General features: G+C 42.1%; 1 protein-coding gene across 7 annotated transcripts in view; it reads left to right on the top strand.

Moving 5' to 3' along the window:
- STOX2 (storkhead box 2) overlaps nucleotides 1-27,109 on the top strand; it is a 148,520-nt gene that overhangs the window by 94,982 nt on the left and 26,429 nt on the right. Inside the window, exons 1-2 of one of the 7 annotated variants that reach the window (XM_061474324.1) lie at nucleotides 26,115-26,198; nucleotides 26,536-26,669. The exons of 4 other annotated variants lie outside the window; for them this stretch is intronic. In XM_061474324.1, coding sequence (XP_061330308.1) covers nucleotides 26,597-26,669 — 73 coding nt within the window. In that variant the 5' untranslated portion in view covers nucleotides 26,115-26,198; nucleotides 26,536-26,596. Of the gene's footprint in view, nucleotides 1-4,046; nucleotides 4,129-26,053; nucleotides 26,199-26,535; nucleotides 26,670-27,109 lie in introns of those variants that run through there. 2 more of the 7 variants (XM_061474328.1, XM_061474342.1) reach the window with 2 other exon arrangements.

The raw sequence follows: 27,109 nt of genomic DNA, 5'->3' as shown, positions 1-27,109 counted from the left end.
GTTGGATGATGTGTTGAACTCCTTAATTTAAAAATCATTCAGGGTGTAATTAGTTTTGTTTGCAATAATCTGGTACTAGGTGTTGTAAGAAATGGGACTGAACATCTTACCTGTGTTGGTCTTTCCCACCTGCTCCCAACCTCCACCCCAGCACTTACTTGTCTGTAGAAGAAAAGTTTATTCAACAAGTGATGCATGTTTGCATGTATGTATATAGCATAAATACGCAAACTTGATTCTGCACTTTCTTTCTGTGCTTTTTTTGTTCCGTACCATTTAGTTTATTTCAGTGCAGCATACTTGGGTACCGAATGCTGCATCTGCTTTGTTAGATTTGTGGAGTGTTTTACATTTTTAAGTGAAAGCTGTGGGGGCCTATATAGATTCTTTGTTATGCATATGAGCACATTATGCAGGCTTGCTTTATTCTATCTTGATGAGGCTTGCTTTAAGTGCTTTTGCTTTTTGTGCTATGAGTTAAATCAAATGCATGATGCTTTTGTTTTGGTTTTGTGGACAGGTGACTCCCAAACTCTGAAACCCATCTAATCTCCCTGTGAACAATGTCATTATGAATACTTATATGAATACATATTTTTACTATCATTTCGTATGCTTCCTGTCTCTGAGCAAAATTCAGTTGAAATACTCATGGAGATCAAGCACAATGTTTTGTTAATACTGCTACGATGGATTTGCATTCTCACTTCATCAAATTAATACATTTTTTCCCAGTGATAATACTGAGGTCTTCAAGTATTTGGTGCAAGATACTTTTGTCTCTCTCTTTTTCAAGAGTATTTTGACATGCAAACTGAAGCCTGTGCTGGTTTAAATAACTTCTTACAGTAACTGGTATCTGTCATATTGTAAAGACACTTTGCTGATTCTGAGGGAAAACAGCCGGAAGCACTGAAGGAGACAATTTCTTAGGACCCATAATGATGGTGAAATTCTGGTTTAGCCTGACCTCTGCTGGGTAAGCCTTAGACTTGACCCTTCCTTTCTACCCAAACCCAACCCAGCTTTCCCTTTCTACTGACAGTGAGCCATTACCTTCCCTATCCTTTTTGGTTATGTACAAAAGAGCTGAATTAAACCAACCTCCGTAAGTGACGCATAAATATTTCATTTTTGTTGAAAAATTATTATTAAAAAAAAAAGAGGAGTGATTCTTAACCTTCTGTCATTCAACCATTGTCTGATACTGAGAACCTGTGCGTGTATGTTAGGGATATGTATATAAATGGAGAAAACTGTTGGTAAGATAGACGGAGCCTGTCTGTTCTGAAATGAATAGTCCTGTCAGCAGCAAGGATGTAGTACGTTTTCTTAGCATTTAGGTCGCCTCACTCAGTAGTTTGATGTTAATGTCTGTTTTCCCAAGACACTGGGGAAGTAGAAGGAAAAACTAGGAATTGCCTGCCAGAATTTCCCAGAATAGCTGGAACTGTCTTACCACAGTGGCTAGTGAAGTCCCTCCATGATGTCTGCAAGGCTAGACTCAGTAATGTTTGCCTGGGGATGTTCAAGACAAAGCTGGGTTGCAGACCTGCTACCTGTCATCACTGAGGCTGGGAAAACGGGAAAAATGGAAATGTGGGGTACCATATTCTCGCATGTCAGCTTGAGTTGGCTGAGCAGTGCTGCAAGGGAAATGGTGTGCATACGCGGTTGTGGCACATGTTCAATATGGATCACTGTGCTGGGGATGTAAGTGATACTTTTTTATGGGGTTTTAAGGAACTTTGAGAACTTGTTAAAAGCTATGACTGTAACTTGCTGATCTTTTCTTTCTTTTCTGAGCACTGACACCCATAGACTGTGAAACTAACCCAATTTGTTAACAAGCAAAAAACCTGGGAGGAAAAAAAATTGATAAAACTTTTGAGGTCATTCTAGCTGCTTGTGCTCAGTTGTATTGTGGTTTAAACATGTAAAATAAAGGATGCCCTAGTGCATGGGGAAAATAGGGCTTCTCATTTCTAACTGAGCTTATACTCCTCATGTAGGGGAGTACAGGCCCTGGTATGAGGAGCATAGGATTTGTTGAGGTAAACTATAATACCTGCTTATATATTCACAGGAGACATTATTTGTTGCCTTTGTAGCTAAATGTATAACAAGAAATGGAGACTGGTAACCCATGGAGGCAGCCACTGGAAAATTAATCTACCTGGGGTCTCATAAACTGTCTTGAGCTTCTTCTTAATGAACAGTTCTCAGGTGATACATGCCTAGACTGGGAGAGATTACGGGTAGATATTAACAGGATGTTGAGCTAATCACTGACACAGAGCTGGTTTCCCTTCTTTCTTCACTTTGAACCTTAATTACATCCTGAGAATGGAGAGTGAACCAAGAAAGAAAAAAAACCCCCAACCCAAAACAAACAAACAAAACCCCAATCCAAAAATGAGTTCTTAGGAATCAATTTTGGATAGCAAGTTATGGGGTTGAAGTGAGGGTGCTGCTGCCTGGAAGGTATTCTGAATCCTGCGGTAACCTGGGTAGAAATCCTTCCTCTCTGCACCAGATTGTCCCATGATTGGAGGTGCCAAACAGCATTTGGAGACTCTGGATTCCACCCCACTTCTAGTTCCGCCATCCCGCAGGCCAGCAGCCCAGGGCTGTATCGAAATGGATGCCTGTAAAATGTGTTCAGGATGCTCAGCCTGTTAGCGGTGCGGGCCAGCCTAGGCCTTCTGCTCTGGTTTTCACTTGTCATCCCCCAAAGGCCATCCCATCATTTCCCGTAGTCAAGTAAAGAGCTTCTTAGTTTTGTCTCGTTGGTCTCAGATGCCAACGGGACTGTTGTGCTGATGTGTGCTTGCTTGTAGGTCTCCCCCAGTCATAGACTTGTCCAGTTTTTCTTCGGAGGAAAAGCATTTTCCAGACACCTTCCTCTTTAAATGCCCGTGCTTCATAATGAATGGCGTTAGCGTCTACTGGGATACATCCGTTTCCCTAACGCTGTGGACTTTTTTTCTCTCAGGAATTTAAAAACAGACGCTTTGTCTCTTTTTTCCTCTTTATAGCTCTTTAGATATGTTCCCCTTCCCAAACAACCCATCTTCCCTCCTTCTGGAAGAGCATTTCACCTTTCTCATTCAATCATGTGTTCTTTTGCTCTACCCACCCCCCCCCCCCCCCCCCCCCCCTCCAGGCAGGATAGAGCCCCTTTCTAATCACCCATACTTTTTATCTTCTTTCTGAATCTTAAGCAAAGCCTGTCTGATCTCTGTGTGTGTGCTGGAGCAGAACACGCCAGCATCAGGCCAGGGTGAGGCTGAAAGCAAAATCACGGAAACAGTGATTGAGAGTTGTCATGAAAGCAAAAAGTTAACTTTGTGATTCATTATCTTCTCACACAAGCTAGAAGGTTCTTTCCGTGTTTGTACGTTTGAAGTGCCTGCATTTTGAATGAGCTCAGGAGGTTTATCTGAAGAGGTAGGGTACTGGATTGAGAATTTTAAGTGCACTGTTTGAGCACATTCGTGTGTTTTGGAGTGTGGCATTTGTCAGTTTGTCACATCAGAACATTTAAATTGTTTTCTTTTGGGGTTCTTTTGTTTGGCTTTGTTTGTTTTTTTTCTTTTTTTTTTTTTTTTAAGGGGGTGCAGGGAGGGTAGTCAGAGAATCAGGATAATGGCTTTAACAAATGGAAATAGTCCAGGCGTTATTAGAAACACATTTGAAATCACTTTAACCCATACAGTTTTGTGTGCATCCTTTGAGTATGTAATAGAATGCACAAAATAAACTCCTCTGAAGAGGCTGCATGGCTTCATCCATGGTATCCCTGAAAGACAGTAATTTTCTTTTTCCTTTTTTTTTTTTTTTTTCCCTTTCAACATGCTTGGAATCTACCTGGATTTTTGTGGCTGCTCCCTACAAGGTAGGAGATCCAGTCAGATAAAGTAGAAGTTCAGGATGAAGTTTCTAGCTAAAATCCTTTTCTGCCTCTTAAAGTTTGTCTGTGTCTTAGTTTATTGCACTTTCAGAAAGTTGGTGCTACTTTTTAATGGATATTTTATTTTTTTCAGTTAATAGCTGGTTAATGAATAGCCCTGACTGTTAGAAGAATGATGCATCCAATACAACAGAAGCATGGGGACATTCCCAGTGGTATGTCTGCCTTGTTTTGTGAGACACTATCCATCATTAAATTTTCATTTAAAACAGCTGGTGTTAGGTGCTCATCTTGTGGGAGGCAATAAGAATGTTTGGGACCTTCTCATTCACATCTTGGTCATAGATAATTAATATTAAATGATGCTATTAAGGATCTAGGCTTCAATAAGAGACTGTAAAGAGACTCAATCTCTATATTCTTGACCACAATGTTAAGGCATAAGATCACAGAGAGGACAGAAAAATGCCTGAATGTTGTGTCCAGCTTCAAGAACCTGTCCACTAGTTAGATCCTCTTTTGACAATGCTTGGTTTTTACTGCTATTTGATATGTTCACTAACAGTGAGAAAATGCCGGCTTTTCATGGGCTTTGAGTGTTGATAAGCTTTAAGGCAGAACTACAGCAGATCTTTAAAACAGTCTTGAAGGTTTTGCCATGCAACAACCAAAACTCATTTTTCCAGATTATTTTAGTATGTGTTAGAAATTGGCGACACAATGTTTTCTTAGCATGATCTATTCACTTAAAGAAAGGTTACCCTTTCCGATCCCTTGAATATCAAAGTAGGAACAAACTGAGGGCTGGCAGTCCCTTCCGACAGAAATGCTTGGGTAAACTCTCCAAATCATTCCCAGGAGCAGACTGTCTGCTCCTGAGGCTCCCTCTTCACTCAAGTTGCTTAATCTGCAGCCATATACCACGTCCCAGCCTGACCTGAAAAAACCCTGCTAGTTCCACATTGTTACAGCAGCAAGCCTGGGCTGCTAAGCTTGACAGTGTCCCTCAGAGCTGATAAGCAACTCTCAAGGCGGGGAGGATGAAATCACACTCTAGACAACTTCCCTGTTCTGGTTCCTTTGCTTAGGGCTTGTCTTTATCGCTTCAGAATCAAGATCTGAAATTAAAAATAAACATTTCCAAAGCAGTCCTGCTGCCCTGCAGGGGTTTGTCTTTATGCTTGCTCCTTTGTAGCCTGTCTTCCAGGTATTCAGATGCTTCTCCAGCTACATTCCCACAGCTGCCTTCTGGTAGGGGCCTGAATCTGAAGGGTGGGGCCTTTGGGTGGGGTCCCATCTCTTGCTGCTGCTGCAGATGACTGTTAAAAAGTTTTTACAAATAGTTCTGGATGCATTTTTTTAAACCAGGTTTTGTCACTACTAGTCCCCTAGAAGGCTGTGCCATTACCCTGCTGCTGATCTGCCTAGCAGTCTTGGTCTCGGTTCCTATCTGAATTTTCTGTTTGCTGAACCAACACTCTTTTCTGGGTGATGCATGGTGAGCATCTCCCCCAGGGCTGGCTGGCTTTACTCTTTACTGTCCATTCTGCCTAAATGGGTAGCTTAGCATAAGAAAGTGGTCAACTTATGTGGTGCAAAATGAGGTGGGTTTTAACTTATATTTTAAGTTAGTAGAATTATTAGTAGAATTATTGAGACAGTCATGCTTTAGATGCTGACTTAGTCTTTGGAAAGAATCCATTCTACACTTCATCAGCTGTTCCCTTTTAGTTTCTTTTCAGTTTGTTTTTTCTGTAAGTGTTACAGACAAGATCTCTGTCTCAGACTTAAAATATTCCTGCTTTCTTTCTGAAACATTTCTTCAAGCTCTTTCTTATTTTTTGAATGCATGAAGTGCTTAATGCCCTCAATCTGCATGAAAATGTTTTGTATATAACTCTAAAAACTCCCTTAGGACTGTAGACTTTTTTAAAATGGAACAATTTAAACATTTTCCACACAAATGGGCACGTGGGGCAAATGTCATTATAAAAATTGTAATATTGGTTAGATATTGTCACTGTTTTCTGGTTGGTTTTTTTTGTTTTTCTTTAAGATCTGCCTCTCTAGTCATGGTGGAAATTACAAGTCAGATAGTGTCAGCATGATTTCTATTACTAGCAGAGAAGTAATGAGTTGGTAAGGCTAGGAGGTTAGATGTTAGTAAGACAGATAAACAATAGATAGATAGTCTTCTGTGCTTCAGTCAACATGGTGCAGGTGTTGAGGCTGATGTAATGGTGTTGCTGCTTCCTTACTCTGAGTTGTACATACATATTTATAAACACATGCAAATCAATCCAGTATTGCGTTTGCGAGATAAATTAACAAAACAGGGACTGAGCTGCAGAACAAGTCAAAAATGCTTCAAGTTCAAATCCTGCTCAGCCTGAATGAAAATTTTCAGTGGAAACTAATGTGTTAAGATTCTCAAGTTTCGCATAAGGAAATGGATGATACTGAATATTCTTGTAAGGATATATGTTGAAATTTGTGTTTAAAACTTGAGGCTTACGTATGGTTGACTAGTAGACAGAAGCTCTGTTTTGTGGAGGTTTTTGGATTCTAAGGAAATTGTTTTCTGATTTGAAACAGAATTCTAATGTAGTCAGATTTCACGTGGAAGAAAATCTTAATCCCAGGATTTTTAGGGCAGATGAAATACTGAATTCCAGCAGAATCAGACTCAATTTTGTTTCAAATTTGACTGTTTAAATGTTTTAAATATTGTTCTACCTAATGAAGCCTTTCAGAAGAAACTAATGTGAAGGGAAGAAACACTTCATGTAGGAATACAGTAACAGGAAGTTCTGACTTTTGTCAAAATATTTCTCCCTCCAAAATGAGTATTTCACAATATAAGTATGTTTTTCTGTTACATTTGAATATCAGTGTAATTGTATTCTACACAGTAGGACGTCATTCATGTGAAGCCATTCTTTATGTGTGTCATCTGTCGTTCTGGGAAGATAACTCCAGCAGCTGGGTGGAGAAATGCGGGCTTTGCCTGCCTTCCCCTGCGTGTTATTTTCCACTTGAATGGTTGGTATCTGATGTCTAATAGACCATATTCCTTGGGAAACTCAGTTATAGCTTGTGATGGTTTTTAACAGATCCTTGTTACTTTTGATGAAAATGGGTACATGCTGTCTCTGTCAGAACAGCACTATTTTTAACACATTCTTGGAATGGGTGCTACTTAGATCCTTGTTTATTCCAGCTATGTGTCCTTACTTTGTTCAAGTGTCAATGGGCTGTTGGATATGACAAACTATGCTTGCTTTTGCAAACTCTGCCCCTTGTAAATAAAACCAGTGTGGGTAGGCGTGAACGCAGGTGCTATTAAACCAGATGATTTTAGTAAGCCTTTTTAAAACACTGAAAAGTCCAGCTGTTACATGGACTTGCTGTCAGGATGATGACTGTCATTTCTGTGGTGAGTGGTCATGCTGCAATGCAGTTTAATGATAAATGAGCAGTGCTTACATTTAACTAGTTACCTCCAGAGCAGGATGTCCTGCTTCTCCATACCTGCATTGCTTGTGGGCTACTGCCTCCTACTTTGCTCTGGGTCAGGGCCTCTTCTGTCCTAACAGGGTACCCAGTCAGGGTTTGGCATAAAATATTCAGTGCTTTTTGGCAGGGCTAGCCTACTGCTGGGTTAGCTCCCTAAACTAACTCATGCAGGAGTATCAACCATAAATGCTGGCAATCCTGGAGTTGGTAAGGAAAGCGATGGTTTAGTCTTTAGCTTGGTTAGATCTATTGTGCAGTTAGGCATCTATGTGTACTTTCTGTATAAGGACTTAGTTTCCTGTGAACAAAGGAGAAATAGCTCAAAATACCACCAGCTTGGTGATAGATTCCTCATGCCATCTGAAGTAGCAGTGATGGCATCTGCTCAACAGTGTTTTCAGTGTTGGTCCAGAGGATTTAGCTGAAAACTGATGTTAGCAATGGCTTTGTTTTCCACTGTAGGTCAGGCTGGGATATTTTGGTCTTACTGAGGCTTACCCAAATGTACCTGTTGTCAGTGCAGCTGAACAAGGGTTGTGTGCTATGTTTTGAGCACACAGTTCAGTTTTTGCTTTCTCCAGAGCTGTTGCGGGGAGTTTGGTTCTGATTCCACTGCTAACTTAGATGTTTTGCTGATTGAAAACACTTGATAGCCTAGGGTTTTAAGTACAGAGTATATAATTTCTTAATTTCTGATGTATGCATCTGACATGAGTGTTTCAGGAGCAATATGGGTATACATGGAGGGGTTTATTGCTTGTTTACTATCTCTGTTATACATGCAAGATTTCTGGCATGGGGGAGACCATTTTGCATGAACTATTCAGTAAGGCTTTCCAAATGCGTAGATTTAAATAAATAAAGTCTAAAAGGGCCAAACATATGTCTAGGATATACTGGGTACTGGGGACTGTAAGCATGACTTCATTTTATATAGACAGATCAAAGCTAACTCTGACCTGGTGTCAGCTCTGTTAACATAAGCAGTGTGACTGCTGCATCAGTGTTCAACATAGACTATTTGAATGACAAAACCTATGTGAATGGTCAGGGAGATATCCCACATAGATAGTGTGAAGCTGACCCAAGCACATTTCCATCTGCTACCCTTGGCTTTTGAATTCAAAGCTGTTTTCCTAATGGCAGCTAAATAGTGCCATTTGGAGAATCCTGACAATTAGCCTGCAGGAATGAGGTGTGCTGGACCTGCCCTGAAGCTTTTCCTGGTGGCTGGAAGAATTCAAGTGTGTTTGAGGGTCTCCTGGAGTTCTTCCTGGTCAGTGCAGGCCTCAAATTGATTCTTGCTGTAACTAATTTGCTTGATGATCATCTGTTAGTTCAGTTCAGGTTGACTTTTTTGAACCTCCATCTGAGAGAGGTGGGAAGTTGGAACAAATTGAGTGCCTAGCCTAGTTTAATCTTTGCCATAATCTTTTCTTTCTAGCAGCAAAGGGGAAAAGAACAAAAACATTGGTAATCTTACAGCAAAAATCCATAATTTTACTATCTGGGCAAATCTTACATGTTAAAAGTAGTAGTTAGATCATTCCAGGCTTCCAGTGAGCAGAAACTGTGAAACTGTGTGGAGAAAGTTAAGGAATCTTTAGCTTTTGGATACTGCAGAAATATGCTAGCACCAGACTTTTTTTTTTTTCATTTCCTTTAAATAAAAACAAGACATGCCAATAGAAATGGTGGCTTTGATTGCAGGCTTATCATCCTTAAGCTCATAGTCAAGGCACATCTTCTATGGATTGTGCAATTTGGTTGAGCAGTTGCTAGTTTAGCTGTAAGCTGTTGTCAGTCATCTTGTCCTCCCTGGTTGTTCGCCAGGCTCTTCCTCCTGTACTTGAGGAAAAAGGAAACCATGGATGTCTAATAACAGAAGGCGCTTGGTTGGCCCAAAGCCAAATACCAAAACTGATAAAATCATTATGAGCCTTTTTTTTTTTCTTTTTCTATTATTTTGTTTCCTTCCAAAGGAACCTTTTAAATAGGAAAAATAGCTAAATAGGATAAGTATGTAAAGCTGAAGATCACAATGAGAAAGTGATCTCATGCTTCCATGGCCTCATAGATTGTATCTGAAACACGGCTCTGTCTGAACTAGGCTGTGAATTTCTTGGGGCAGGGACGATATTCTTCAGATGGTATAAAATGCCAGACACTGCTGATCTCACCCACTAAAGAACCATTTCCTCATAACCAGCTTGTAGAGGAAGTCATGGGCTTCAGTGGCATTACTGAAGGAAGGATGGTAGCCAGCATTTGAAGGTCTCAGAGATTAATGGCAAAAGAGGAGCCAAAACAATAGTATGGGAAGTTGCTGCAAGGGCAAGAAAATGCTTTGGACCCAATATGGTGGTATGCCTCTTTAAAATCCTTCATGCTGTCTTTGCTTGTAGCTTTTATGCTGAGACATGACCTGCGATTTCCAGTATGCCAGAGGTTGCTTGATTATAGGAGTTGCCTGCTGTTGCTTTTTTATACTGCTTGGCATAGGGAAATTTGATTTAGATAGGATTTTTTAGTTTTTTTTTGTTTGTTTGCTTTTTCACTTTCAGCTATTTGTTAAGAATGAAAGGGTTGTGCCGGTGGTCTTACAGGTTGTGTGTGCATTTCCAGTGTGTAGTTGAAGGGTGAAGGAGATCCTAGCACTTGTGCTGCCATGTAGTAGTTCTCAGTCTTGCTTAGAGTGGTGGCAGTTGCCTTTCAGAATTGGTATTATTCTGCTGTGTTACCTTCTTAATCTTTTTTGCCATTGCTCAATCAGAAAGTTTCCGTTTCTTTCAAGTTAGCTAGCTCCAGTAATGGGTTGCATGTCAAAGTATGGAATAAAAGCATTTGTGCAGCTTCCTTAAGTAATTCAAATTGTGAGTGAGCTCATAAAGGGAAGAACATTGAAATTCAGTCTGAATCAGTGGTTAATTGGCTGCTAGTCTGATCTCAGCTTCCCTTGTGCCTGAATACTGGAGAAGGATGAGGTCATGGTGCTGATTCTTGACCACAGCATGCTGCAGACCTCCTGTGTCTTACCAGGGCTTGCATCAGCCACTTTCCAAACACTGAGTTACTCTGACACAAATACTGCTTTAGTTTTCTCCTAAACATCTTATCAGCTTGGTCTGATTGGGCTGTATATGTCGCTGGTGCCTGTGGACTGTGAGACACACCAGCCCTAAAAAGTCAAGAAGCTCCTGTAAATCACTTGTGAAGAAAGCCTTTGGCCCAGGTTCAGAGCAAAGTTCAAATTCATCCGCAGGGTCCACAGCAGGCACCTTTTGTTACCCTGCAATATACCTTTATAAACCAATTCTCCTCTTTGCTTTTAGTGTTTTTTATTCTTTTTAAGGCTATATAGTCAGACCATTTTTTAAGTGGAAGCAAGAAAGATGGAAAACATGGTTTGGTTTAGCTTTCTGATACACTCTACAGCTTTGGTTTTCAGCATATGTGTTGGTCGCTATTTTTACAAAGCAGGTTTGAGTCATAGAACCTCCTGCATCTATTCAAAAGAGGTAGTGGATCTTCCTACCCTTCTTGTACAAAACCACTTCCTGTATGGTTGTCTTTTTAGATGATAACTCCTTTTTTAAAAGGTGGAAAAGAAAAAGTAGCCCAAGTTTCTGTTCAAGTGTAGATTCTACCACAGTAGCTCCAGAGGGGAGTATTTTGCTATGGTCCTTTTCACCTTCTTAAGCATTAAAAGAAAGCAACAACAACCTTTGATCAGTTATGAAGCCAGGTAGAGTTAAATAGTTGCATAAAATGCTTGAAGGGTTTAACCTTTTGAAGAAGGTGGGTTTGGTTGCGGTGGCTGTTCAGATTTACTTCTGGCGTCAGCAGCACACGTCCCATCATGCTGCCACCCTCAGGGAGGCAAAGGGGGTTTTGTGCCTTCACCACTTTTCTGGGTTTACCAAGCCCCTGCCGTGCCCTCGCTTCAGGTGGGAAGGTTTCTCATGAGGACAGAGTGCTGATACAGGAGTTGGATGCAAATCTGCTTTACCACCATGTAAAATCCCCAACCTCAAACGAAAACACAAAGAAACCCCACGAACCCAAGCTCACACAAACTAATAAAAAAGTCTTTTACTTTTGTTTCTGAGCTGCACCTGGCTGGGACCTGGGTGGTTTCTGAGGCAGCAGCTGCAGCACAGGGGAGCGAGTCCTACATCCAAAATGGCAGGGGCACAGGAAAACCACTGCCCCTGGTTTTGGTTGCAAATGCGTAGTGCAGAGGCGGGGGTAACATCGCATCTTCGAACTAGGTGGTTATTGCTTTTCTCCCTTGTTTTGGGGGCCCTGAGCCGTTGCCAGATCTCCTGTGAGAGTTGGGACGGGAGATGGTAGGACTGGCCCCGCACGCTGCCGCCACGCGTTGCCATGGCGACAGGCTGCCTTGCCCCCGCGCGGGGTATGCCGGGCCGGGGGCGGGGCGGCCGCGCCTGAGCGCCGCCGGGAGGTGCCGCTGGAGAGGTACCGCGTCACCGGGCCGGGAGGGCCGCGGAGCGCCGGGGAGCCTTCCTTCCCGTTTGTGTCGGTTATCCGCTTTGCTGCACAATAAAAGCTTCATCGGCAGCACGGGGTGGTGTGTGGCTGCGGTGCGCGTCTTTCCTTGGTTCCCGCAAGAGTGTGGGTTGGTGCGGCATTCTTGCCAGTGGGGCTGCCTCTCTCTCTGCGGGAGCATGCATGGTGCCTTATCTTTTGTAGTCGGGATTAGCACGGGGCGTATTGGAGGTTAACATGCGTTGTACAGCAGCGGGACGCTAGGAAATTACCGTTCCGGTGGCATGTTGCCCCTTCGGTGCGGGTTTGAAGAGGCGGCCCCGGTCAGCCCCCGCTTTGGCGCAAGCCCCCGGTTCGTGTTAAGGCAGTATGTCTTACAGCGCTGCTGGGCTCTGCCGTTATCTACAGGCCTAGAAAGCTGTAGAAGTTAGTGGCAAAGCCAGTAAATCTGGTTTATCTAAGCACTTCCTTTGAGATTGTTGATTGCTACTGCTGGAGGGCAAAGAAACGAATAATGTTCTTAAATAGGTTACAGAATTTCAAAGTATATTTAAAACACTGTGCAACATCTTGTCAGTTTGTCTATGTTGTTTCTTCACAACGTTTTTAACTGTCATCCAGCTGCAAAAGAGAGATGTAAATCTTCCTGGCTGGTGGGTGAAGAGAGCAAATCTTATATGGAACAGCTGAGGGAACTGGGGGGGGTTTAGTCTGGAGAACAGAAAGCTCAAGGGGCACCTTATCACTCCACAACTGACAGGAAGGTGTAGTGGGGTGAGAGTTGTTCTGTCGCTTGTTACGTGGGAGAAGAGACCAAGAGGTAACAGCCTCAAGCTGTGCTAGAGAGGTTTAGATAGGATATTAGGAAAAATTTCTTCACCGACAGGGTGGTCAGGCATTGGAACAGGCTGCCCGGGAAAGGGGTGGAATTACTGTCCCTGGGAGTGTTTGAAGACTGTACAGATGAGGCCTTTAGTGACATGGTTTAGTGGTGGTCTTGGCAGTCCTGGGATAAAGGTTGGACGTGATGATCTTGAAGGTCTTTTCCAGCCTAGTTTAGTCTATGATTTTAAGTCTTGATCAGCTACTGCAAAGTTGTGCAATGCTTTCTTGAAGTCTTAGAATGGAAATTGGTATTAGTGCCTATGCTCAAAATGCTGGAAGTCTCTCCTTCAGCTCTGTGAGCTGCAAATAGGCCCTTTCTCAAAATTCTCCTGAAGTTGCAAGATGCTCTCACACTGCTTCATGGTTGCATCGCAGCTCAGGTTGTAAATTACAAACCAGGCTGTTTTAGGATTTTTAGATCTTAATCTTAAAATCTGGGACAGTCCCTGATGGATAAATTATGCATGCATACTGCACCTGATATGTTGGACCTGCTGCACATGTGAGGTGAGTCTATATGCATGCAGTAGCTAGTTTCCAGACATCAGGCAGCCTGAGTTGCCAGGCATCTGGAAAAGTGGGCAGTTACTTCAAAAATATGAGGAAAAGTGTTTTCATGTGCAAGCATGCATGGGATATAGGATTTCTGTGAATAATGTAGTAAGTCTGTTCTCACCTAGTATCATACTTCCTTTCATTCTCCCACTTCTCAGAACCCTCCACCTGGTAGACTGTAACTCCCTTTAAAAGCTGAAACCATATTAACTTCCAATTTGTGCTCTGGATTGCTGCATGGAAGCCTCAGTCATTCCTTGAGGGGCCAGGAAGTGTTTGGTGGGTGATTGTATTTGTGCTGTTCCTGATTTGCTCCGTGGTGGGGAAGTGAGGAGATAAAGGTTTTGGGATAGTTTCAAACAGGTTCTAGAATTCTGTATTTAATAAAAACTTCTAAATAGGGTACTCACTGGGGTGTAAGCCATATTCCCAGGGAAGTGCTGGAATCACTGTCCCTGGAAGCATTCGAAAACGTGTAGATGAGGCCCTCAGGGACATGGTTTAGTGGTGCACTTGGCAGTCCTGGGGTAAAGTCCTAGATTGGACTTGATGACCTTAAAGGTCTTTTCCAATCTAGTTGATTCTAAGATCCATATGTTGTAGGGAAAAAATGAACCACTAAGAGTGTAATCAAATTGTATGAGTGTTATTCTAACAGTAATGTTTGTCATAAAGCTTCCCACGACTGCAAGTATATTTTGCAGGGAAGGTTCTTCTAAATAATTTTTTTTTTGTATTTAAACCATTGTAACTTAAAATGGTTTTGTTTTGTTTTTTTTAATCTTTCTTGGTAGCATAGACTACATTTTCACAAATCCTTGCGTAAAGAGTAAGGTGAGCTAAGGCAAGATGATCACTTGTGAATAAACTAACCAGCAGACGGTTTGAGGAGAGTGGTCTCACTGCTCCCTGCACTTGCAAAATGAAGTGACTGAGGAGTCTTGAAGATACAGAAGTTATTTCAGGATTCACCTCTCATGTACTGGCTCAAGAGTCAGACTGCAGTTCACTCAAGTTACCTGGGAGCTGTCAAAAAAAAGCAGTATCTTATTTTACAGTATTATTGAAAAAAAAAAAGGTGCATGTCAGACAAAAGCAATTTGCAACCCATTTATTTTCAGCAATCTCCTAATTCACATTTTTAAAGTAAAACCCATCTTCCTGACAGACCAGCTTCTTAGTTCCCTTAATCCTGCAGCAGAGTGATAATCCTTTATTTGTGACCTCATAGGCTGTTGCTACGGAGAATGCTGTGATATCACCGTGCCAATGCTGTGGCTTCACTGTTGGTGGAAGCCATAGTTGAAGGAGATGGCCCACTTTCTGGAGGCTTGAAGGAGAGTTTATGTACTTCTGGTGTTCTGCAAGCACTTCCTAGGGAGCAGCATCTGGCAAACAGGCTTGCATAACATGTCTGCGTAGGTGATGAATGATACAGTCAGAAGCTGCGTATGAGGGGGAAATTTGTGGTGATTATGTTTGGCAAGGTTACTCCTGCCCTTGAAAGAAGTTATCAGGAAGAAAATGTCACTGGGAAGTTACACAAGGCTTTCGCATCCTCAGTCTCCAAAGATATCATGGGGAAATGACTCTGAATATCAGAATTATTTTCTGTAAAACCAAGAACACCTTACTCTGTATCCATCTTCATGTTCAGAACATCATTTTGCAAACCCAAAACTTTTCTTGGAAACACTAAATATATCAACACTTCAATTGAAAAAAAGTTTGTCAGGAGCAAGGCAAAAGACATATAAATCACCTTTATGCCCTAAGGTAGGCTTTCAGGCTCTTACTTATAATCAGAAGTATGAAGGAGATACGTAACTTCAGGCATTATGTCTGAGACTTTCAGATATTCCCAAACAGCTTACCTGGATGGATTCTTTTCATGTTCCAAGTCTGAGCTTTTGTGCCAGGTTCCAGAAATGAGTGCCTAAAATTAGGCTTCTAAGTAACACCTCAGTAACTCCTGATTTTTTTCAGAAGTACTGAGAGTACAGCAACACTCAATGGAGATAAAGGGAAGTGCAAATCTGCATCAGTTTTGAAACTCAAGCTGTGACTATTAGAAACAACATATGGCAATAGGAACCACATTTGGCTCCTTTAATATCTCTGCCTTTGACCATAACAGGAAGTTTTTAGAGAGATAGTACTTGCAACTCTAAATGTCAGTGATTATCTACTCTTGAAGAGTGAAGCTGCTGGAACCCAGGAAAAACAGTAATAGAAGAGGGTAATTTCCTTGTTTTAACATTTACTTTTTGGATACATTAGGGAGCATATGATTGAACAACAGCAAGACACATTCTCATGTCTAATAAAATTAGTATTTTATTTTTACTATTGATTATTCCATTTTTAATTTTTACTTTTTAATGTGTGATATGATAGGTCATCAGAGGAATTTAGCAGGATTATGCATATACAAATGCTCCCATTGATATAGGTTCTGGAAGTTGTATAAGCTAAATCAGGTTAAAAAACCCCATTCTTATTCCACAATAAATGGGGATTTACATACGTATAATTACACCAGGATAATTCTGGCAGTAAATTAGTCTTTTAGACCAATGCCAGTTTCAGGCTTAGCCCTGTCACACAGATGTTCCCCATGTTGTGTTCAAAGAGTGTAGTAAACTGTATGCTGCATAGCAAATCTACGTTGCAATACCTGAAGTAAATGTAGTACCAGAATTAAAATAAAATACCACAGTTAGAAAAAAAAATTATCACAAGCCTCATGGTTTTGCAGACCACATGTAACATGCAGGATGCACTTTGGGCAGCCTGACATTTCCAAGGTTGGGAGGATTACACCTTCTTTCTCTGAAAGTACCTGTGCATGTATGTTTTGAAGAGCTTCTCATAAAGCAGCAGAATATTTCTAAAGACAGTATTGGTGGTGATGTGCTTAAATGCTTTCACATGTTTTCATTCCAACTGCCTAAACTATTAGCATGCTTCCTCAATGGAGTGTTGTTGCATGTGTGTCTTACTAGGATGCATGCTACTAACTTACTCTCAGCTTTCTTTATTGTCCTGTAAGCTCCCATCCTTCCCCTAGCTTTGATCTTTTGTTATAAAAGCTTTGGAGCAATCCTTTGGAGAACAAGTTGAATGCTTATTTTTAGTTACTCTGCTTGTTCCAAACTCTGGGAGGGCTCATTCAATGTCACTGAAGGATGCAGGTTCCCCTGGTCAGAGCTCATGTCTGAGCTGCTGGGGTACTCCCTCTGCTGGGTCACTGGCATTCAGTCCTGTTGGGCTCAGGCTTTGGGCAGCAGCAGAAGATACGTTTGTTCTTTCAGGCTTTTAACTGAGACTTTGAGCAGAGACTTTCATTGCATCCTTTGTGTGACATGGGGTGAAGCTTAGTCTAGAAAACAAAACAAAGGCAAATACCGAGTGGATGCAGAGCACATGAAGATTGGCCTTCACAAAACAACTGTCCTTTTGTTCACTTCTTTCTTCACTGGCACAAGCAGCCGTTCCCAAGTTGCTTATTCTAGCAATTCTGTAGACCCTTATATTTTCTCAGCCTTCCTACAGCTGGAGGTACTAATTTTATTTCTTACCATTTGGTGGTTATTCCTGCTTCCGTTTAGCCCTGCTAAGCATTTGGATTCTTTAACAAGTCCTCTTTCATCAGTAACATCACATATGCTGAATTGCCTGCTTTAGGAATCAAACAAAAATCATCTCTTCCCTCACATTTCTTTTTAACCTTTCCTGTGTTTTTTCTTACTTGCATTGCTTCTTGTTTTTTCTTTCCTATCTTCTGCTACTAATTTAGTTTTTAAATCTTAGGTTTTGATGTAGAGTGGCTTCAACATCACTCTGTAAGACTAGAGCTACCAAACAGGCAGGAAGAACAGCAGAAGTTTCAAAAACCACTTTCAGTGCTGCTTAATATCCCATGAAGTGTTTCCAAAGGCTGGTGTACTCAGCAGTTCCAGCCTCCCAAAGGGGGTAGCCAGGTGAGGAAAGAGGCATGCACCATCCCCTTCACCATGTGCAATTTGGTATTTACTGCTTTTGAAGCAAAGAGCCTTGTCAAGCACCAGCTCTGATAGAGACCGTTTTTTATGCTTTGAAATAGCAGTCATGTGCCTTTGGGCCCATAAGCTCTGGGTGAGTTCAAGTACTGCCTGTTGAAAGAATATGGCAGTAACTGTAAGCCCTTTTTTCGTTTAGTCCAGAATAAGGAATGACCCTTTGTTTTTTCAATGTGTGTTAAGAAAATATTTTGCTGTGGCATAAAATGTAGTCATTCAGAGCTTGTATTTCTACATCCAGTGTGCTTTGATCTCAAAATTTGTTATATGTGATTTTCTCTCTGTGTCCAGTGGTTACATACCAGATTTGTTCAAGAAATTGTCCCATATCTCTCCTTTTGCTAGCCTTTTGGTTTAGTTCAGTTTGAGATTATCATCAGCTCCTCAGATCATCTCAGGAATCTAGTCTTGATATCCTAGTTTAGGTCTCTATTCTGAATAAGAGGGCAAAGATACAACTATTTTTATTGCTTTCATCTTTCAGAAAACTGGGACACTTGGGGAGGACAAGGACTCTAGCATGCTCTAGTGCTTTAAAAATGCTTGGTGGGAGTCCAAGAGAAAACTCTTGTTCAGTTTAAAATACAGAGGAGAAAAAAGTACAATGGCCAGTTCTGGTCTCTAGAAATGGTTAACAGTGTTCTGTGCTGCAGGGATCAATGCCAAATGTTCTGTGCAGCAGAGATCAATACCAAATGTTTGGGGTTTAATAGCTATAATAGAAATGTGAAGGGTGGAATGGATAATGAAGTGGTAACCCTATCTGTCAGAGCACAGTTGTTCAGGTTCATTAAGACTGCTGCGGAGGACTTCAGAAGGCACTAGCGACAGCTGAGTAAAACAGCTGAGCAATTCTGCAGAATAGTGACATCAGCAGTATAATGGGAGGCAATGCAAGGGAATGGTGACAAAATAGTGCTCAAATATGTTGGGTTTCATACTTTAGGAGCATGGTTTGCATGTTGCTGGAGTCAGTGGTGAACCTGTTAGATGAGTCGGGGGGTTCTAAACCTAAGACTGTAAATAAGGAGATACGTAAGAAGTCATGCAAGAGAGGCCTGTGAAACTGGTAATTTTATCCTTGTTTTGGAAACCAGGTTTAGTTTTATGGCTCACGTACAAGGATATTTTCAAATTCCTGAAATTTCACTTAAAGAACAGGAGGTAAGGAGGTGTTACTGTTGCAACAGTAGTAAAATGGCTGGTTTAGGTTTTGATTTACTGCTTCCTGTAATAAAACAAATGCTCAGTAAAATTAAGAAACAAAACCCATGTGAAATGGACAGGAGGAAACATTCAATCTAGATGTTTCATTGTGGGAACCCCTGTTCCAGGTACGATCATTTATTTGAGGAGGTAGCTTTTGATTGCTGCATTTGGTGGTAGTGATACTAATTAGGAGAAAAAAATTACAATCTGCCAGCTCTTGAGGATCGCAAAAGAGCTGTCTTTAGGACAGTTTAAGATGCAGTATGTGTGTGGCAGTGTGTGCAGTTGCTTTTTTAACGCTTCCTCTAAGGTGCTTGATCAGCATGAGAGAGGCAGCAGATGTAGTGAGTTGCTGAACTGTTGTGCCATGGCATTTGCCATGTTCCCATTCTCACAGCTGATCCCCATGGAGGGGAGACTAAGGGACAGAGTTGGGAAGTGTTTTGAGCTGCTGTGGGAAACATTGGCACTGTATCTACCCCACACAGGTGTATCAGGGAGGCAGAATATCCTGATATAGCTACTCCATGTATTAGGGTGTAAGATATTTTGATTTCATCAGCATTAAAGTACATCTTAAATGTACTCCAGCCATAGTGAAAATTCTGCTTTCCACCATAGGGAGAAAATGACCCAGTCAACTCTCAACTGCTAAGTCTTTGGGGTGTCTAACCTTTTCTTTTTAAAACCACTTTGGCACTATTTTAATTGATTCCATGCCTGGCCTTTTCATCAGTTCTCTCCCAGCCAGGAAAAACTGGGCTGTTAAAGGCTGCTGTAGTACCATGGGACTTGTGTTCAGTGTTGCAGGTTCTTATTTTAACCTGAAGTTATCTGCCGGTCATCACGATTTGTTTGAAAAGCTGTAAGCACTGCAGTATCATCTTCAGGATAAAAATCTTTCCATGGTTACAGCAGTCAATGTAGATGAGGGAGGGTGTGCTATGTTGTTGGGTTGCATTGCTGATCGTCCTTCACCTTTCAAGAATTTTAGCTGCTGACTGGACTCTTGCTGAGTATGTGTTGCAGCATCCCCTGATCCCCATCAGCCACACTGAAAATGCGTTCTGGCTAAACTGAAGAGGGTAGTGAAGAATGTTTGGCTAAGACGCGCTGATTGTTATGTTTCAGCAGCCATGTTCTGTGCTTTCCGGAGCGTTTGCAAAGAGGAGGTTTTTCCTCTGCCTTTATAAAATTTCCACCCTAAAAGAAAACATCTCGGTTTATCATTGTTTCTTGGTTTGGGTTTTTTTTTTCTCCCTTTCGTTCCTCATGTGCTCACTTTCTCTTGCCAAATTTCCTCTAGTGTCAGATTTTTTTTACTGCTTCTATCTTTCCTTGCATTTATTGTTTGCTGCCAGAAAACAGGCAGGCTTTGTTTTTGATGGGGTGGGGTGGTGGCATGGTCAGTGACAATATTGCTTTAACGTTAGTCAAATTAATTTAATAGTAACAGGTTTCTAAGCAAAAAAAGCCCCAAACCTTCCTCCCCTCCTATCCCGTGGTCCTAGGTAGAAAATCTATTAGAGAATTCTTCTGTGTGGTTTAAAATATGCTTACTATTGAGCTATCAGTGAAATATAATATCATAAATCTAAAAAGAGAATTGTTTCACCTACTGGGCTTTTGTGGGAGGGAGTTTTGTGGGTTGCTTTGTTTTTCCTGTTGAGATGTGATAGGTTCATTCAAATGCTGTTTACTGGGTTGTTGTATTAGCAAGCATGTTCTGGGGTTATAGGTTTGTCCTGCATTAGGTAACATTTAAAGTATTGATTGTTTTTCATTTCTGTTTTTATGATACTCTTTATCATGTGATAAAGTGGAGATGCTTAAAAAATGGGTAACAAATAAGGATTTGATTGTCAGTGATCCTTCATCATATCCATGGAGTGAGCCGTTAGAGTATAACAGACAAGATCATGGTCTGGGGAGTCAAACCCGGGAGTATTCGCGTCAAACTCATTAGTTGCAGACAGCATAAAAAAAGATGTGGAACTGGTGACAGTAAATGTAGTATAATGTAGTACAGCTATGAAAAAAAGCAAGTTACTATATATATATATAGGGCAGGGTATTTCTACTAAAAGTATGGAAATTTTCATTTCCTTGTACCTTGATGCAGGCAAGAGGTTAGCTGGAGCACCAGAACATGGTGCAGAATTCTGGTGGTTGCTTTTTAAAGCAAAGTTACATAAGTTTGAGTAAATGTAGATGAGTCCTCTAGAAAGATTAAAGGGACAGGGGGGCAGACATACGAAAGAACGCCAAAAGAGAGTGTTTTTATTAAAGCCAGTGGAATGACATCTGAAGGAGGGGAGGTATGTTCTCCGCAAATACATCAGGGTATAAGCAGCAGGAGAGGAAAAAAGAGAGAGTAATTTAAGCTCCTAGACAACATTAGCACAAAAACAGATGGGCATTACTTGTTGGGATATTGCTGAATTTAATACCCTGATCATGTTCCCTCTTGTGTTTTTGTAAGTGATTTCTTAAAGAACCAGGAGATTTGTTCAGGTAAGCCAAGTGGAACTTATTAGCATTCTGCAAATAACTGGTTATTAGTAGAGCACTAATGTGTCAACGTTTTTAGGATTAAGAAATTTCCTAAAGAAATATCAGTGTACATTTTTATCTATTTGATTGAGGGCAACCTCAGTCCATCCCACTCCTACCAGTCTGATGCCAGTGCCAGATGTCCAGAGCCTGGAGAGGGATCACAAGTCAGCAGGAAGACACCTGAGGAGCATCATAAAGGCATTCTGGCCACTCCAGCCAGTAGATTGGCTTCACTGGGGGCCCACCTTATATGTGCCTGCACGTAGGCATTTAGCATGGGGAATAACAAGAGTCAGATGTGCACACACCTGCAGGGCTATGATCTTACTGGCATCACAGAGATGTGGTGAGATGTTTCCTATGACTGGTATATTGGAATGGAAGGATATAGTCTTCATGAAGGACAGGCAGGGTAGGTAAGGAGGAGGTGTTGCCCTCAATGTCAGTGACCAGCTGGAGTGCATGGAACTCTGCCTGAGGATGGAGGAGGAGCCAGCCAGGAGCTTATGGGTCAGGATTAAAGGGCCAGCAGGTGCAGAGGACATTACAGTGGGGGTCTGCTACAGGCCACTCAACCAGGAAGACTGAGTGGATGAGTCCCCTAAAGACAGATAGAAGTGGCCTTGTGTTCACAAGCTCTGGTCCTTGTGAGGGACTTCAACTCCTGATATCTGTTAGAGGGGGGACCCAGTAGGGCATAAGCAATCCACGAGATTCCTGGAATGCATTGATGATAATTTCCTTCTCCAAGTGATAGAGGAACCAATAAGAAGAGGGGCTATGCTGGACCTTGTTATCACCAACAAGGAGGGGTTGGTGGGGAATGTGAAGCTCAAGGGCAGCCTGGGCTGCAGTGCCCATGAAATGGTAGAGTTTGAGATTCTTAGGCAGTGAGGAAGTTGCACAGCAATACCCTGGACTTCAGGACAGTGGACTTTGGCCTTTTGACGGATCTGCTTGGTAGAATACCATGGGATGAAAGCTCTGGAGGGAAGAGGGGCCCAAGAAAGCTGGTCAGTACTCAAGAATCACCTCCTCCAAGCTCAGGAATGATGCATCCTAACCAAGAGAGGAGGCCTGTGTAGATGAACAAGAAGCTCCTGAACAAACTCAGACAAAAAAAGGAAGCCTACAGAGGTGGAAGCAAGGACAGGTAGCCTGGGAGGAATACAGAGAAACCGTCCAAGCAGCCAGGGATCAGGTTAGGAAAATGGAAGCCCTGACAGAAGTGAATCTGGCCAGGGACATCAAGGGCAACAACAAAAGCTTCTATAGGTACATTGGTGATGAAAGAAAGATGGGCCCTCTCCAGAAGGAAGCGCGTGAGACCTGGTTACCTGGAATATGGAGAAGGCTGAGGAACTCAACAACTTTTTTTGCCTTGAGTCTTGGCTGCAAGTGTTTCAGCTGCACCGCCCAGGTTGCAGAAGGCGAAAGAAAGGAGTCAGAAAATGAAGAACTGCCTATTGTAGGAGAAGGTCGGGTTCAAAACCATCTAAGGAACCTGAAGGTGCACAAGTCCATGGGACTTGATGAGATGCAACCACGGCTTCTGAGGGAACTGGCGAGTGTAGTTGCCAAGCCGTTATCTGTCATATTTGAGAAATCATGGCAGTCTAGTGGAGTTCCTGCTGACTGGAAAAGGGAAAACATAACCTCCATTTTTAAATAGGGGAAAAAGGTAGACTCGGGAAACTACAGACCAGTCAGTCTCACCTTGGTGCCTGGCAAGATCATAGAGAAGTTCCTCCTAGAAACTGTGCTGAGGCACATGGAAAATAAGGAGGTGGCTGGTGACAGCCAGCATGGTTTCACCAAGGCCAAGTTGAGCCTGACAGATTTGGTGGCTACCTACAGCAGTTACAGCATGGGTGGGTAAGGAAAGAATGACTCATGTCATCTACCTGGACTTGTGCAAAGTGTTTGACACTGTCCTCCACAGCATCCTGCTTTGTGAAGTTGGTTCTTGTAGAAGGAATCATGATAGATGACCGTAGTCTCTGCAACTATAGACTGAATGCTGAGTGCTGACGCTAGCCTCCAGAAATTGGGATCCACTGAAACTGGTACGTGCTAGTCTTGAATTTTCCTATGCTCTTGATAACCACTATGGCGTCTTCTGGTGGTGTTCATTTTTAACCCTTTTGTTCTGTCCCCGCTATTTGAGCATATTACTTTCCTCCTCTTCAGTTTTCCTCTGGTGATGATGAAGGGGCTGTGGCAAAGGAAGGGAATCCCAGGCCCTGGCTCAGGAGGACTCAAGGATGTATGCAAAATAAATTGGAGTTTCACAAAGGAGTCTGTATTCAACTCCACAACAATGCATGTGCAAAGAAAGAAAATGGGATTTTTACGTCATCTGCTTTGTCAGCGTATGATGGAGATCCATCTGTCTCAGGCAATGTTGTATTCTGTACTGGTCTATTCAGATGCATGTGCATGCATGGAGTTACACAGAGAGAAGTGCATGGCATATTTGTGCTGTACACTTTCAGTAAGGCAGCTTTTGTTTCAGTACCAACTCCTGTCATATGCTGGGGGAAGATGTGGGATGGAGGAACAGAGTAGCTGCCTTGACTGGAAATTTTCTCTAGGTCTTCCCCCTGAGAGGTCACGCTGGGTATCATGACTAATGATAGCAGTTTATTCATCAACTTTAGCTCTTCTAAACATTCTTATTTCCATTTTCTCTGCTGCTGGTTTCTCCTTTCACTTTTTCTCTCTGCCATGCTTGAGATACCAGGCACTTCTTGCTGTTCTTAATACTGATTAAAGAGCTGTGTAATTGCTGATGAATTGAGTAAAGGATACCTGGGTGCTTATGCACACTAGATGTATGCGAACCCTAGGTGCATGCGCATGCTTAGTGCGTTCTAGGTGTCTCCAAGGTGTCACATGTGCAAGGGGAATTCTCTCACTCAGCTTACAGTTGTGTAAGTCTGTTCAGAGGAGTCAGGCTGGTCCTGACTTTATAATTTGGGTTGAAGTCCTAGAGAAATTTGTTAGAGAGAAAGGGTATTCAGGCTGTGGTATTACCTTTATCTTCCTTCTGTCAGTATTTTAACTTTGGTGATAGTAGCATGACTGCTGCTGCAGGAACTTGTACTTGTGTATGAAAACAGTATTGCATGCACAAGCCCAGCTATTTAGCTGTGCATGAATGTTGTCTGGTGCAAATGAAAAGCAGATCAGAGCACTTGTTTTTTTCTTTCAGTAGGTGCATGTTGTAATTCCCTTTAAAGCCTGCAGAAATTTTTCTACTTGGAATGAGTTTGGTTGCTGTAAAGTGGGTGTTGGCTTAGCAGCAACTCCGCAGGATGATCCTGGGGGACCCAAACATTGTAAGTGCCAAATTGGATTCATTAGAGGATTTGCGGCTGATCCTGTAGCCCCAGGGAAGGCAAAACTCCTGTAAAGTTGAAGGAAGATTTCCTGGGATAAGGCCTTTCAGGGAACACAGAAGTCGATGACTGGCAAAAGCCAGTGCTTTAATACTGAGATCTTGGCTAGTGTGTAACTGCATATGTAGCAAAACACCCAGCTTACCTTACACTTGTAAATTAGCCTGTAAATATGGCCTTACCACCTAAGAGTGCCCATAGACCTGTAAACAAAAAGTGTTTTTCACTATGCAAGCTGTTTACTTGTCCTCTTGAAGCACTTCCACAGACTTATTTTAGGCTGGGTTTGCCTCTTTCACTGCCATGGTAGTTGTAAGCCTACTATGTCTTGCAGCATAGGGAGGTGGTGACCTTTGTATTTCATTCAGTCCTGAAAACTTGGTGTGATCATTTAGGGGAGAACCTGGGAGAACTGCCTGTTGAGCACAGCACAGGTGAATCCTGCTGTGTTTCAGGATTTTATGGACTATATTCATACTATGCTTCAAAACATTTCAGAGTGCTTAGGATAAAGAAAACTTTTAATAAGTGCCTCATGGCAGCACTCCCTTTTTCTGTTGTCCCTCCATTTCTGCATATTGGACTTCTCATTTTGATGACTAGATCACACGTAGAGCTAGTTTTTTTGCAGTTAAGGTAAGTTTAAATGTTTCCTTGTCTTAAAAGAAAATTTCCAGCAACTGAAAATGTTTCTCCTAGCATCTGTCTGTCATTGCACATTATTCCTATGTCTTCTCCTGTGTTTTCCTGATGCTTTAGCTTAGCATATCCTTACCAAATGAAGGCAAACCTAGCACTGAGAGAGATCCTGACACAGTGACCTCGTTCTGATCATTACCTTCTTTGTCAGTGGCAGCGGCAGTTGGAGCAGTTTGTCGTTTTCTGTCTGGCGTGGTTTCAGGGCTGACTTTGTTGTAAGCCCTAAGGGTGAATGGGATGATGAAAAATGAGCTTGTCCACTGCTCCCAATTTTTGATAAAGTTTGCAGCAGCACAGCTTCGATCCAGTGTACAGCAGAGCTGTATGATATGTGCAGGTCTGCAGCATTCTTCAGGACTGACAAAGAAGAGTAAATCTTTTTAATCAATAGAATAAAAACTGGTAAGTGTCATGGTAAATGGTGAATAAGGAAATGCCTCTCTGTGTCCTTACGACTGTTCATTTGTGGTGTGGTGTGTTGGGGGCTGTGTATTACATCAGAAAGATACTTCAGGGGTAAATTTTTTGTCTTGATTGGAAGGTTAAAGCTTTAACTTGTCTTTGTTAATGCATGTAAATAGCTTTCTTGTCCACTTAATGAGGAGGCTGGCTTGTTATCATGTACAATGCAGCTGGGCACCGTTCCAGAAGCATAGGCACTTGTTTCAAAGACAAAGAAGCCAGTGCAGACGTAGGGAGAAACCTGGAACACTGCGCTGTGGATTTTTTCAGAGCGATGACTCATTTCAGTTCACAAAGGATTCTGGGCAGGGTAGTGAGAAGTCAGGTTGGCTGATCCATTCCTATGACTTCACTTTGCAGAGAGCCAGGCAGAAGAGGAGTGACACTGCAGAATCCTGAGGCACTGCAGTGGAGGGGTGCTTTGCAAAGACTGTGAGTGCCTTCAGAACAGGGGGTGGTGTCAGAATGTGATTCCAGCCATTCCCTGGAAATAGGGCAAAAGGAGAGAGATGTTTTCAAAACACTGTGGGGGAGTTATATTTGTAGTCCCTTTTAGATTCTCTGCCTCCACCTCCCCTGTCATTTCTTAACCATTTATTTCTTGTGCTTGTGTGAGAATCGTGAAATATGTGCAATAACATTCCTTTCAGTGGACCTGCATGCACTGATACCACATTATTTTTTGTTTTCTGGAAGCCCTGATCTCCTTTAAGAGGTGGGTGTTCAGCATATTACTGCCTAAAAGCGTGCTTTGTTTTTCTTCTTTCAGGTCCTGTGGCACTGACCTAGGCTGCATTCTGCCAGCTTCCACAGTGATATAAAACCCCAGTATGCACATTGTTGTTACATCACAGCTACTCTGGATACTGTCCTGGAGCATGGAACCAGACCATAGGGGTTCAGGTAAGTCCTGCTTTTTTAACATATTGTGTGCCAGGAATATTGACATGGACATTTATTAAAAAATGCATTTGAAAAATACTGTTTGAGGCAACAAATTCTAAAGCACACAATATATTAAAAAAACGCAGTCCCACCCTCCTCCTTCCCAGCGTAAGCAACACCACCAGAATCTCCTTGACTGAATCCTCTGGGAAAGTTCCGTGCTCCACCAGAAACTCTCTATGATCATAGTTGTAACATGTGCTGGGATATCACTTTGGACCAGGAGGCAGCTGGCCACAGGACATGAACAAAGAAAAGGTAATTTAAATCACAGGAAATACGCAGGATGAATGCACATAAGACAAGTCTGCTGACTGTGGGCAATTTAACACCTCTTTCTGAAAGTTAGTGCCACTTGCTGAACCTGGAGATCATGATTTTAGCTGGGTCAGAACTAT

Source organism: Pezoporus flaviventris, unplaced genomic scaffold (genome assembly GCF_033815535.1).
Source record: "Pezoporus flaviventris isolate CSIRO_AGI_PZ_B2104156 unplaced genomic scaffold, CSIRO_AGI_Pfla_v1 ptg000002l, whole genome shotgun sequence".
Classification (NCBI taxonomy): domain Eukaryota; kingdom Metazoa; phylum Chordata; class Aves; order Psittaciformes; family Psittacidae; genus Pezoporus; species Pezoporus flaviventris.
This window is presented reverse-complemented; position numbering and strand designations above follow the sequence as displayed.